The 14891-nt window shown below is 29.4% G+C and overlaps 2 protein-coding genes across 2 annotated transcripts in view; one reads left to right on the top strand and one right to left on the bottom strand.

Annotated features, from left to right (window-relative positions):
* Window positions 1-46: 46 nt before the first annotated feature.
* LOC136796761 (intraflagellar transport protein 56-like) lies at window positions 47-3070 on the top strand (the record flags this gene model as incomplete). The annotated part of the gene is given in 4 exon segments (XM_067051389.1): window positions 47-244; window positions 996-1104; window positions 2322-2562; window positions 2930-3070. Coding segments are annotated over 4 exon segments (660 nt in total), but the record flags the coding sequence as incomplete, so codon positions are not given.
* Window positions 2911-14891, bottom strand: part of LOC106690337 (DNA damage-regulated autophagy modulator protein 1) — a 20882-nt gene continuing 8901 nt past the window's right edge. Inside the window, exons 2-6 of the mRNA XM_014435742.2 lie at window positions 9026-9147; window positions 5902-6122; window positions 5127-5265; window positions 3920-4083; window positions 2911-3761 (exon numbers count right to left, since the gene is read on the bottom strand). Coding sequence (XP_014291228.1) covers window positions 3693-3761; window positions 3920-4083; window positions 5127-5265; window positions 5902-6122; window positions 9026-9147 — 715 coding nt within the window. The 3' untranslated portion in view covers window positions 2911-3692. The remainder of the gene's footprint in view (window positions 3762-3919; window positions 4084-5126; window positions 5266-5901; window positions 6123-9025; window positions 9148-14891) is intronic.

Below are 14891 nucleotides of genomic sequence, written 5' to 3'. Positions count from 1 at the left end.
TAATATATTTATATTTATATTTACATATATATTTTTTTTCTTTCAGAGAGAACTAATTAAAGCTGCTCAACAATACTTTCAACTGGTTGGGAACAGTGTAAGTGAATGTGATACAATTCCTGGACGGCAGTGTATGGCATCAGCATTTTTCTTTCAGAGAAAGTTTGATGATGTCCATCTCTATCTCTCGTCTATTAAGAGCTATTTCTTCAAGGATGATGCCTTTAATTTCAATTATGCTCAGGTATTAATTTACTATGAGAATTATATTTATTATTGTATAATGTAGACTGTAATGACTTAGTGTATGGGTCTTGGAATGTTTGGAGAAAAGTGAATTTGATGATCCTGATATTGTAACTTAAAAAATTAATATCCAATAATTCTTGAGAACTACTTTACCTACAGGATTTGTAATATGTTTGGAACAGTAAAAAAAAAACAAGTAAAAGCATGCATATACCTCATTGCTTTAATCTCAACAATGTTAGAAACTAAACAATACAGCCATTTCAGAAAACTATATCTATCATGATAAGGAATAGAAATTTTATTTTTTTATTTATTTCATGTCTTCAATATTGAGTTCGTGTGTACCATCTGAGCATGTGTACTGTGAATACAAGTTAGTGCTTTCTACTTTTATCATACAGTTCAACTTTGAACATTTTGGTATTATTAATTACCAATCAAAATAATTGCAAACAATTTTTTTTTTTATTTTCTAAGATGTCTGTTTTTGTCTTCTTTGTTTTATTAGACATACTTTAAAGTATATATTAAAAAAATTAAATACAATGAACAAAACTTGCTGCAATATAATCTGAAAATTGAAGCTGAGCCTCTTAACAGCAAACATTTTTATCAAGACTACTGCTACCTCCTATTACTACAATTTACTAATAATATTTAAATATTTGATTTGAATTTGTTTTTATCTGAAGTTCTATAGTGAGAATTGATTGTTTTGATACTTGTATGTCGTTTTTTTAAAGGCTAAATCAGCATTAGGAAACTACAAAGAAGCTGAAGAGACATTTTCACGACTCCAGAATGATAAACTACAAAATGATTATGTTTATATTACTCATATGGCAAGGTGCTGTAAGTATGATATTCTTTAAACTATAGCCCATTATTTTCATCATTTTGTTGAAGTTTCAAATATTTTTTCTTGGAGTTATATTTTGTGATTTAGTTACTTTATTAGACTTGAAAAATTACAGAGAGAATCAACTATTTAATGAATGTCATAAAATTAAAATGTAAGTGAAGGATCTAATTCTGTGGTATAATTCTGAGATTCTACGTGTAAGACATTATCTTTTAGTGGATCAGAAGATTCTGTTGTAATTTTTATTGATTCAGATAGAACATTTATGAATATTACAACATATGACATAATAATTACAATTCAAGTATTTACAAGAAATAGTACAAATTGCATTTGTACAGTTAAAGTATTTACAAGAAATAGTATAAATTACGTTTGTACAGTTAAAGTATTTACAAGAAATAGTACATATATCAATATATAACATTTGCCTAATTACTGTAGTAGTTCATATCTTGGCAGCTAGGTTGTGTCACGTCTAAAGCCATAGCTGGTCCGCAGCTCTAAGTAGTTATAGTATAGAACAGTAATAACAGTTTCACTACATAACTTTGGCAAATCTTCTTATGAATTTATTTTAGGGACACTTTTTAATCTGTAATTATTTTGATGAATATGAAGGGAAGTGAAAATAATTATATTCACCTTGTCTTTAAGACCGTTCCGTGAAAAAAAATATATATATTTTTGTTACATTCATGTAATTATAGTTTTTCAATAATTTTTTTTCTCCCTCAGCTATAATGCAGATACATCTATAAAACAGGTGATTTCATTTCCTATTCAAGAATCTTAAAACACTTTTGGGGAAGGAGGGTAGGTTTACGAGGGATATTCCCTTTCCCTCTCAATAAGTTCAGTTGAGCCGCAAACCATTTAATTTCTGGCTTAGTGGCCCGCTGACTTCTGTGGTTTTGAAACCACTTGTCTAACTGTAAAACATACATTCTCCACTTAAGAAAATTTTATATTAAATATGAAAAACCTCTTATTTCAATTATTTTTTGTTTTGTAAATGTAGTTTAGATTTAGACGTTTCAAGATAAAAATGGAAGTTAAAAAACCTTGCATTGAAATTAGAGGTTTTTCATCTTTAATTAAAAAAATACTGAAGTGTATAATGCGGGTTTAGCAGTTAGACCTTTCATATTAAATTTATTTATTTAGTAATAAATATTAAGTTTTAGTGATTTTTTTTTTTTTATAGATATCATGCAAGGAAAGGCCCAAGCAGCTTGGGAACTTTATTTAAAGATGGATACTTCAACCGAATCGTTATCTTTACTTCAGTTGATTGCGAATGATTGCTATAAGAAAGGGGAATTTTATCATGCAGCAAAAGCTTTTGACTTATTGGAGAGATTGGATCCAACACCAGAACATTGGGAGGGTAAGCGAGGTGCCTGCATTGGAGTATTTCAATTAATTGTTGCAGACAGACAGCCAACGTAAGTGTGATTTTTTTATAGTACCATTTTGATTTCTGTATATTTTTGGAGGCATCTAAATTTCCAATTTGAAAAGAATTAAGGAACTTAATATCAAAAGGGCAAATTTTTTTTTTAATTGAAAAACTCATTGAAGAAAAATGAGAGTATTTCTTAAAAATTATCCTAACTTACATAGAAAGGAGTTTGTTCATTCAAAATACAAACTTATTCTGGCTAGAATAGGAAGGTCAAGATACATTCCATGGATCTGTCATGAAATAAATTTGAACTAGCCCTAGCTGATTTGCAAAATGTAGTTTTAAACAATTTTTCTCAGCACAGTTTCATTTTCTATTTAATTTCTTAATTCTTTTTTTCTTTCCAGGAACCTTCTTTCAGATATAATTCAGCTTTTGAGAAACTCGACTAATCCTCAGGTGGAATCTATCATTAGAGTTATCAAAAGATGGGCAAAAGAAAGAAAAATCAATATATAATTTTTTTATTTGTTTTAAATAAAAAGTTTATTTTTTTATTAAAAAATGGTTTAGCTTTAATCCTTTCAAGAATTTTCACCTTTATGAATAATATCACTTTGAGATAACTTAATAATAGATAATAAATATTTAGTGGATAAATAGAAACAGGCACAGTCAGTATATGAATAATCTAGTATTATAATTTACTATAAAAAAAAATAATAAAAATCTGCTTAGTAAAAAGATCAATATAGCTTCCTCACCATTTATTTTGTGTGCTAGTACACTCATAAATCTCTTTCAACACTTTAGAATAAATTTTATTCTATTCTTTCATAAAGTAATAATTACAGAAAATTTATACTTTAATAAATTTGGTTTGCAATTTGAGGATAAAATCTTAAAACTTACTACAGACAGACAGAGAAGATATTTATATAAAAGAAGCTTATTATGTTGAAAAATCATTTTACTATATTTCGTAGTTATAACCTTTTTTAGAGTGAGCTCTTCGCTTGTTTTAGTACTAATCAAGACTTCAATAATGTTGTTCAGTATATTACTGCAATATTATAAAACTAAAAGTAAGGAACTACTAGAATATGACTCATAAAGTCATAAATATGATATTGGAGAATGAGTTGAACAGAACATCTCTATCTGGTGTATTCATTGGTAAGGAATTCCAGCTGAAATAATATGTATTGGCTCTGAATATGTTTCAGTAATACCTTCAATCTGTGGACATTATATAAATGTATAATTAGTTAATATTCATATATATTCTTTAAAACTAATAATAAAGACAGTCACCACTTCTTCACTTTTCTATAATACTTAAACTTATACTTATCTATAATACATGAATAAAAATAAAAATATATTTATACACTTACAACAACAACTGGTGCCTTGATTGTTATGCAGCTAAAACTTGGCAGGAATGTGAGGAGAAGAGCCCCATGGGCTAGGACCAGGAACCACTCACTGGCAGCGCTTAGTATATGTGGAATATAACCCTTGTCTTTCGGTAGCCACTGCCGTTCTTCACTTTTTGAACCTGTAATTGCCAGTAATGTGTAGTTATTATTCAAGATTTATTAAATTTTATTATGGTGTGGGTAAAGCACTCTAGAATTCTCAATTCCTAAGATCCAAGTTCAAGCTAGGCTGCTCTCGAAATGCTACTTTTTTCTATTTATTCTTTTTTTAATTGCTAAGAAAATGTAATTTTGATACAAAATTTTTTATTTTATTGCATAATAAATTATCATTACAACAATACCTACATAAATTAAATTTTTATATATAATTGACATTACAATTTTATAATAATTAACACTATATTATACATTGATCCCTATAGGATCAGAAAACCCTCCTACAATCCACCATCTCTAAAAGTAGGTATCTAGTCCTTACATTAAGAGATGAAAACATGGGAGGATGAGTGTGATCTACTAATACTGTAGAGGCCTTTAATGCAGTGGTTCCCAATCTTTTTTTGATGGGGGGACCCCTTTGATAGCTGCAGGAAAATGGCAGAACCTCCATATTATCATTTAGTAGAAATAAAGTGATCTGTCTTTTCAATGCAACTAAGAAAGGCCAGGATGAGATATAAGGAGAAGATTGAGATACTGTATAAGAATTGTAGCAGCCTCACCTCTTACACAATACCTGTGTAAAGTTTGAAGAAAATCTAAGATAGTATGGTTCAAAACTGGGTATAATTGATGTGGACCCATTTTAAATTATTTTGTGAAATGCTTGAGAGATGTTCGCGGAACCTCTGCTCTAAAGTTTTGGCTATTTGACAAAATTCCCGTAAGTCTGGAATATTTAACTTTTATACTGGTGAATGGTGCTTCAATCAGGTGCTCGTTTGTTGAAAATAAGAAAAAGAAAGACCCCTATGTGACAATCTCAATGCTTCTACAATACAAGTTTTGGAATGTTGCCTCAATACAGTTGTCCTATTGACTGATCCTCAAGATCCACTAAAATTCATATTATTAACAGTGAAGAAAAAAGTTGTCATTATAAAATATATTTCTTTCATATACTTCAGTTACTGGAATTTTAAAATAAAATATTATTTACCTGGAAACATCATCTTAGCAGCAATGCCACATGCAACAACAACTATGATGAGTAGACATGACAGAATAGACAGCCAAGTCCTGAGGACATGCAAGTGTGGCATTTCAATAACCTCGATCATTTTGTAGGAAACTGCAGTCTAGAGTGAACATATTTATTTATAAAGTTCACTATATAAATAATTTTATATGATGTAAGAGCTGTACATTTTTTTACATAATAGATGAAATAAAATATTTGACAATAATGTTTCTTTAAGGGTGTTATTGGTCGCATATGAGGCATTGAGAACCAGAGGGAATGTCCTTTGTGAAAATTGAAGAAAACTTTTTTTTTTTTTAATAAAGCTAGTCAATTTTTGAAATCTGTCTCTTAATAACAGAAAGGACTCACTTTCAGTACTGGTCTGAAGGAGTTTACGAAACAGTAGAATCTTCTACTTCTAGGTTTTTCTCAAAATTACAGCAGGAGTTTTGGTCTACTCTAGTTCTCATCTATGTCGATATCCTTTTGATATCAGTGTGTAGTAACACAAGTTTCACCAGTAAGTAGGCAGGGACACAGTTGACTAAACTATGCTTACCTTTGACAGGATGACAGCACATTTTAAAATTAAATGAAAGCATAAGCATAGTTTAGTCACCTGTGTTCTTGGCTATATATTGGTAGGCAAGTATTTCTTCTAAGGGTAGATGTTTTATATAGCTATTTTTAATGATTTAGCCGTTATTATTTATCATTAATTCATTAGTATATTAGTTAATAGTACCGATACCTGCATATAAAAGTATATCGTTCCTCCGATAAAAATCAGGAAGGCACCGATATAATGTGGAAGAGGAAAAGAAGAGACTTGGCAGTTGGCGACCATATCCAGTCCGAAGCAGGCCAAAATCCCAATCCATGCGGAGAACTTGTTGAGCCAGGTACCTCTGGGGTTTCTGAACCGAGCGTACTTCTTCACGTACAAGTACCGCAAGTAGACGCAGATTCCTACTGCATGTCATGGAATCGAATATATTTTGTATGTACAAAAGACTTTCATATTCTTAATAATTCATAGTCTTAAAAATAATTGATAGGAACCAAGTATAAACAAAATAAGTGTGATATTTGTGTTTTTTTTTTAACAAGTAATAATCGATTTTATTACTTAAGAAATTGATAGAAGGTTTAGACAGGTCTTCTTTACTAAGAACACAGTTACGTGTTATAATGAATAGTTATAAATAAAACCAACACTCTATTTTTTGTTGATATTACTTCTCGATTTATTACACTTTCAAAAATATGAAGAGATGCCATGTCTGAGCTATATTCTTTCATGATGTAAGAATTATTTAAATAACGTTATTATAAAGTAAATGTAAGGATCATTCGCTATTAATTTGAGATTTTGAGTTTAAAAACCGACCCGACCTTAGCTCCAGACTTGACTTCAATTTCTTTTCACCTTTTTGGGGATTTGGAGACTTTATTCGCCGATAATTTGTTGAAAATTATCTCAGAGGAAGAGAGAGGGGAAAAGGAAGGGGTGAAAGAGAAGTGAGAGAGGGAGGAACAGTGGGTAATAGTACAAGAGTACAAGAGGAGAAAAAAGGCAGTTATCTCACTCCAATTTTGATTACTTTAATGAAAACTATGTATAATTAATAGTCGAAATTGATGAGTCTGCCAAGTATAGGTAGGGGAATAAAATAAAAATCGCTGTTTCAAAGCGATAAAAAAACTAATTTTTCATTCGGAGCTTTATATCTTAAAAAGTAGGAACAACACAAGACAACCTAAGAGAACGTCATTTAAAGAAGAGTAAATTTACTAAAATATGAGCTCTAATAGAATTATTTACGTTAAATAGTTTTCGAGATATAGGTTTTAAAAAGCAACATTTCATAAAAATGTTATATGGAACGTACTGAAAGATCAATCAAGTTAGTGAATTTATCTTGAAAAATTTATATCTCACAAACCATTTGACGTACAGATGTCTATTAGCACTCAAACTAAAGCTAGTTTAATGAGCTATAAAGTAGTTTATGATGTTTATCTTCGTAGGAGTAATAGTTTACATAAAATTTGCTAAAATATATCGATTTATAGTTGTTCGGACAAATTTTCATTTGCCAAATTCATATTCATATGTGAATATCATAAAAACTACTAGCTCTACGAAGAAAAGTGTCATAAACTACTTATAGTAAGTTAAATTTCCTTTATTTTGAGTGTTGGCAGACATATGTGCGTCTTATGGATCTAGAGATACATTTTTTCAAAAATCCAACATTTTATACGAACAACTAGAAATTAACATTTTGTGAGTTTATTTTGTCAAATATCAAAGATAAACATAATTAACTATTTTATAGTAAATTTAACTAGCTTTAATTTGAGCGCTGGCAGACATCTGTACGTCAAATGGTTTCTGAAATAAAGTTTTCATAAATCAAACTTATTGTCCAAATAACTATAAACCAATTTATTTTAGCAAATATCAAGAAAACAACTATTCCTACGAAGGTAAAGGTCATAAACTTCTTTATAGTTGATTAAACTAGCTTTAATTTGATTCCTAATAGACATGTATACGTCACATAGTTCCTGAGATACAGAATTCTCAAAATAAATTAACCAACCACTAATCTTTCAGTAGATTTTTAAGAAATTTTGCTATTTAAAAAGCTATATCTCGAGAACTATTGGACGTAAATAGCTCTTTTAGGGCTAATATTTCAGCAAATTTACTCTTCTTTAAATAATGTTCTCTTAGATTTTCTAGTGTTGTTGGTAATTTTTAAGATATAGAGCTCCGAATGAAAAATTAGTGTTTTTTAAGGTTTTGAAACATCCGCCATTTATTATACCCCCTACCTATACTTGGCAGACTCACCAGTTTTGACTAGTAATTATACTTTCATTAAAGTAATCAAAAATTGGGGTGAGATAACTGCCTTTTTTTCTTCCCGGCTCTTGTACTATAAGGAGGGGATGGTTGCGCAATGGAAGGCTTATATTTATTGGCTTCTATATTCGTCTCATTAAATAAAAAAAAAATTTACTCATACACACCGATCAGTCATAATCAAGCGTGACTTTCAAGTGTAAGAAATGTTTCTCTACAGCTAATTCAGTGTACAAAATTTAATTTAATTTACAATTCGTGTAAATGACACTTCATCATTTTTGCCTAGAAGTGAAAATTTTTTCTTCTATATCCCAATGCGATGAAATTCATCAAAAACTTTCCCAAACATCGAAAATCAGAAAAATCTATACTTCCACATGAGTACACAAGACTGAATGTAAAAAGAAAAAAAGTGTTAATAAACTAGAAACTAATAGAACCACGCTAAGATGTTCCTCCATTTCTATCTCCAGAATTGTGGTTACTTAATTTTCACCTTTTTAGGGAATAAATTCGTGGGAAAATAGTAGGAACTTATTAACACGTTAAAAAAAAGTTTGACTTCCAAACTTTTCAGTTCTTAAATTAATAAATTGGTTATTTGTTTTGAAAAGTGACTGAACAGAAAATATTTAATTTCAAAATTTTTTAGTCAACCATCCCTAACGTTGGGTGAAACAACCAAATATAACAACATTAACTAAATACACCTTACTACCTGACTAGGTTTAATTTAGGTTCGTGGAGAGTTTAATCTAAATAATGAACTTGAATCATACTGTAAATTACTTAGTTGAAATTCAATTAAATAATGGACATTTGGGGCATATATGATTTAGATTCAGAAGTATTCTCTTTTGTTTGACTCTTATGGTTTATAAAAATATATATTCAATAGAAAACTATTGTGTTTTGTATTTTTTTTTTTTTTTTTAGGAAACATTTGTAGAAAATTATGTAAGATGAATCATTAAATATAAATAACACTGATACCCACAGAGGTACGCAGTAATATTGACCAGCAAGGAGAAGACGTAGCTCTCTGGAGCCATCGTCCCTGTGGAGCTGACGTAAGGTAAGATCGGTTTGACATGTTGTTCCCAAACAGCGATTCCGTATCTGAAATCATTATTATGTTAATTAATTAACATTATACATATATAAATAATGGGTTATTCTCTAATTTTGGTGCTATTTCAGTTTCAGAGCTTTTTAGGAATGATCGATTATCCGAATGTGAATGATTTTATACTACTCTTATTATTTTGAGGCCAACATTTGCTTCTCACTTTCAGTTTCTAATCATTAATTATTTTTTAGTAATAAAATATATAATGGTTCTTTTGTCATCCCGTAGTCTTGTCAATCATTTTAGACATTTTCATGATTTGTCTTAATACTTTAGTAGGAGAAAAGCATTAGGTGGAAGAGGAGAGTCTAAAACTATTTCCACTCTAGTTTGGTGTTGTATGTATGTTAAATCGATGTGAAGTCGAAACACAGTTGAAAGATGATCCGCGAATATTTAAGATTTATCTCGGTTTGAAAAAGCCAAGAAGCCACCATCGTTTCTCAACGGGACTGATATCTCATGTTGTAGGAATAGTGTGTCTCCACAAACTATTGTCATCAGTTGCCAGGTTTTCCAAATATTTGTCAAAGTTAGTTTGTATGAATTTTAGTATTTATCTTTTAAGGTCATTGTTTGGTTTGTTAAAAGTTCGTCTAGTAGATAGTTATCTTCTCTTGGCTCTAAATAGATCCCTGATATATTAAGGGTATGGCGGCGAACCTATTCCTTGCCTACCTTTCGACTCTTATGAGTACCAGACAGTTTTTTGTACAGAACCTAACTGATTCTTCTAAACGTGTCCAGATTTTAGTACTGTAGGGAGAGTCAACTAGGTATCTAGATATTCACTAAATAGGTCCCAATTCATGATACCGTGGGTTAGCAACGGTATTTTTTTCGGCAAGGAATGGGTCAGCACATAACATCAGGTTCACTGGTAAATGATCTGAGCATCTGTTTCTGTTGTAACAGTAATCGGCAGTGACCTCAAATCTTTTGCTACAATGATGTCTTGTACGACGGGTTTTTTATAGTAGGAATTTGGTGAGAAAGTCGATTTATCAATTATAAAAACGTCTGAAGATGGACGACAAACCTCAGTGTCCGTGTCCCTGGATGTGTATAAGCATGAACCCCACTGAGTATGTTTTGCCTTATAGTCACCTCATGTTAGAAACGTTCTACTAAATAATTTGAACAGATCATAGAATATTTGTTCGGTTATATTATATTGAGGTGGAAAATACATGGAAGCTTGTATTTGCCTGTAAGTGTAACTAATAAAATCAAATCTATGAACTTTAATTTTCCAAACATTTTAATATCTATATTATAACTAAATAGCACCAAATGACCCATATTTTTAATAACAAATATCGATTATGTTTTATTTTGATCCTATCTCCATCTCCAATAATCATACCTGAAGGTAATGTTTATTTATTCACGAGTTAACGTAATAATATAATCAATTCTAATAAATGAGCATTGATTTGATTATGTAACATACCAGATTACTAAAACAGATTAGATAAAGGTATTTGATCGATACGGCTTTGGTTTTAATTATCATTGTTGTTAAAGTGTTACGGAAAATTTATAGAGTTGTTATTTTACAAGTCAAAAGGGCCCGTTTTTAGTTTAAAATCAAACTCATTCTTAGTTTTTAAGAAAATTAAAACATTTACAGAAAACAAAAATGTTAAGAATGTAATACTCAACTCTATTGTCAAAAAAATCATTAATTTGAGTTCATTATTTTCATAATCGACGAAAAAAATAAAAAGAATTTAACTCTCCTCAAAATTTGAGGTTATACGTTTCAAAAAACAAAGAATCCAAAAATTGAGTATGAAAAAGAAAAGGCTTTCACAGAAACTAATCGGCCCATCTTTTTTTTATTATTTTATTTTACAATGTCACTAAAGTGACCTAAGTGATTCTCGGTACTCGCCATATACACTCACATTAAATGTTTCATAAGCTTAAATTGCGACTATTTGTGAAGTTAGAGGAAAAATATAAATTTAAAAAAATCAAAATCATAAAAAGTTATCGTAATATGACCATTAGTTATTATAAAATATAGAGCATCTTTCTGGAGCTCTATTATAACAGTTTCCTCGTTCAAATATCTCTTATTCAATTACCTTTTTCTTAATAATTGTACATACTCCTGTTTTATTTGATAGTGGTTCATCGGGAATTTTTTTAATTTATTATGTATTTCATGAACTTAATAAATTGTATTGTAGACTGGGGTTACTTTGTTACAACTCTAATAACTTTGGTGTAGTCTTTAGTCCTTACTATAGAAAGTAACCCCAATCCATGCTACTATCTTTAGAAACGATTCGAAATTAAATCAAAATTTTTTTCCAGTTGAGTCACTTTCAAAGCAAAAGTGGTCTGCTCATATCTATAAGTATTTGAAGTTTTTTTTCTTCTTCTTTATTGTCTGTAAATATTTGAAGTACTTCTTTTTTTTATCTGCAAATATTTGAATTAGTGTTTCGTCTTTCTACTTGTTTTTATTTACTATATGATTCATGTAACTATACTAATAATAAGCTCCGTTTATAATAAAGTTAGTGCGGTCAAATTGTCTTGACCAATATAAAATTTACCTCCATTTCTTCCCAATGGACAATGTCCCAGAGTAATAAATTATTTTTCATTTGATATTGAATTTTGTACAGGTGTTATTATGTATAATGCACAGGTCCTCGTTGAAACCAGTTCACTTGTTATTAGTTTTTTCGAATTCTTTGGAAATTTGCATCTCCCACAACACAATAGCTTATTATCCATTATTTAGGACACTGGCTCCGACAGAACGCCCATAAAGGTGGCAGACACACACAGACTCAAACTCGACCAAGGACTATTAACTTACTGACAACAGACATTACGAAATCTGTTGAGCCCGATGAATAGAGAGCAGGTTTAATCCATTTTCCAATATCCAGGTGTATCCCTTTCCTCATTCCCCTCTTAGAATGCATTTGAAATGCAGTACAAGAGATTTCATCCATCATTATTATTGTTACCTACCCCCATATATCAAACCATTCAGACCATGGGGCTTAGAAGAATAAAACCACAACACGTAACTCAAAATGCTCGTTTGAACGATTATAAAAATGTTTACAAAGCCAAATTAAAAAAAAAACAAAGGAATTTATATTGACAAATATATGGTAAACAATGGTTGTACTGGACATAGTGGTTAGGTAATACTGTGAAGTAATGAAGTATCAAAAACGCTCCTAAAATATAAAAAATTAGTTCGTTGATTAAACTTAGTAAAATATTGCGTTTGCTATGAGACTGATGATTTGAAAGAGAATTTATTTCCACGGAAGAAGAACGTTTTTTAGGCAGACTGGAAGAGAAAATGCATGTTTTAATGAAATATTAGTTGTAGTTGAAGCTGAACGAAACAAAAACAGGACTTAATAAACATTCTAAAAAAAAAAATCTTTGTTTTTTCGAAATTAAAAAAAAAATTTTTTTTTCGATAATAACTTAAAACTAAGAGTTTTTCGAAGATAATATTGTATATAAAATTTAAATTATCCAAGTTTTCAACCGATAGCGTATATTACATTTTATTTTCGGGGAATTTGCTTCGCTACTAGAGCGCTATAAGATAAAATATCGAAGATTCAAATAAAGTTTTTTCAGGAAAAAAACATATATTTTTTTCTCAACGAATCTGATTTTTTTGGGATGCTGAATCCGAACCTACAGCTTCACAACGGAAATATAAAAATAAAGAAAAGTGTTAATTTTGTTATAGTTAGAAAGCTAAGCATTTTAATTTTAGGTGATATAAATTCAATAAAACATCAGAACAGGTAAGATGTTCAACAAAGTTCTAATATCTTAATTTAATTTATTTCTAACGTCGCTAGCGCGCGCTTGAGAAAGGCCACTTTTCGGTCTTCTGTGAAAAACGTAAAAAGCTCCCTTCTAACAGTCCAGTTCGACCAAGTCATATTTATTTTTGTAAGTTATTAGTTAATTTCAGAAATATAATTTTGATTCTGAGCAATCAGACAGTTAGAAAAGAATTTTCTTTTCTTTTTCACAGAGGACCGATAAGTACTCTTTTTAAAGTGAGTTCCAGTGACGTTATCTAGTAGGAGATAAAATATATAGGTATTTTGGAGAAAATTTTATTGGATTCTTACATTTTTAATGTTTTTTTACAATAATTAAATTTTTAATTGTTTAAAGAAATAATTAACTTCGAAGATATTTATGAACTATGTTTGTATTGCGCTATATATCGCGAATTTAATTTTGTATGGTTAAAAGCGAAAACTGAAAATCTTTTACAATGGAATTGGCTGCTTGCGAAATGGCAAACATAAAATTCACTAAATCCGAAATACCAACTTGCCACCCCTAAAAAATATTGAACTCATAAATTTTTCCTGAAACAACCCATGGTATCTTGACTATTTTCATAGCACACTTTAGTGATGCTAAGGTTTAGTCAAGAATTTATTTTTTTTATTTTTTAAGATTTATTTATTGATAGATATTACAATCTGCCACACAGTTGTGGGCAAAAGGTAATAGTGATGAATGATCTCATACATACTAAAATAAAAAAAAATAATAAAAAAAAATAATAATAAATAAATAAATTTAAAAAAAAAAATAAAACTCTTAAAGTATATACAAACAAAAGAATAGACAAGATGAACATAATCAAACTATCTGTATGAAAAATAAATAAATAAAATAACATAATATATTGTCAAGAATTAAATTTAATGCATGACTTTTACAGGAAATTTTAACTCCTAAAATTTTTGTCTTTGAATAAAAATTAGTACTCGAATTAAAAGTTAATAAAAAAATCAATGAAAACGTTTACCACGCCTCATTTTATTTTATTTGCGGGCAGCAAAGATACACAAATAAACAAAACTTATTTATTTGTGCAGACGTTTCGACCTAAATTTCAGACCTTCGTAAGGGCTGAAAAACAAAACGAGATAACAACCATAATTCAGAGAAACATAGAATTGAAAATAAAATAATAACAAACAACCATGGAAATATACATAAAAATAAATCAAGTGGAGAGTAGTTTAAGTAGTGATAATAATAATAGATAAAATATAATATGGAAGAGGTAAGCATTATACAAAATAAATGATAAACAAATCATTAAAAAACAGACATTGTTCAAGTAAATAGAGAAAAAAACATAATGAAAGGTGCAGAAGAAAATGTTAATGATGAGTAATTGAATTAACATAGTAAAGTCTGTAAGTAGTGGTTAAAAACAATGAAAATAATTTAAATCAACATACTGTGTGTGAAAGTAAACGATGTAAGTTATACAATGGGCATGAAAGAAAACAGAATATATGTTTCAGTGAATAAAAGATACACAGTAATATAGATGAGTAAAAAAAAAAATATATATATTAACATAAATTATTATGTTAATTCAATTACTCATAATTTACATTTTCTTCCGCGCCTTTCATTAAATTCATTTCTTTATTTACTTGAACACAGACTGTTTTTAAATAATATGTTTTCATTTATTTTATATAATTCTTACCTCTTCAATATTTTAGCCCTTTCAATATTATATTTTATCTGCTATTATTATAAAATACTATCTACTTAATTTATTGCTAGGTATATTTCCAAGTTTGTTTGTTATGATTTTTTTTTTACCATTCTGGATAATAGTAAATATCTTTCCTCCTTCATCCTCTTCATCTGCCCGTAGAACATCAGCCATCTGATTCTCGTCTCG

Source organism: Halyomorpha halys, unplaced genomic scaffold (genome assembly GCF_000696795.3).
Source record: "Halyomorpha halys isolate HHAL.00 unplaced genomic scaffold, Hhal_1.1 Scaffold1666.1, whole genome shotgun sequence".
Lineage (NCBI taxonomy): Eukaryota > Metazoa > Arthropoda > Insecta > Hemiptera > Pentatomidae > Halyomorpha > Halyomorpha halys.
This window is presented reverse-complemented; position numbering and strand designations above follow the sequence as displayed.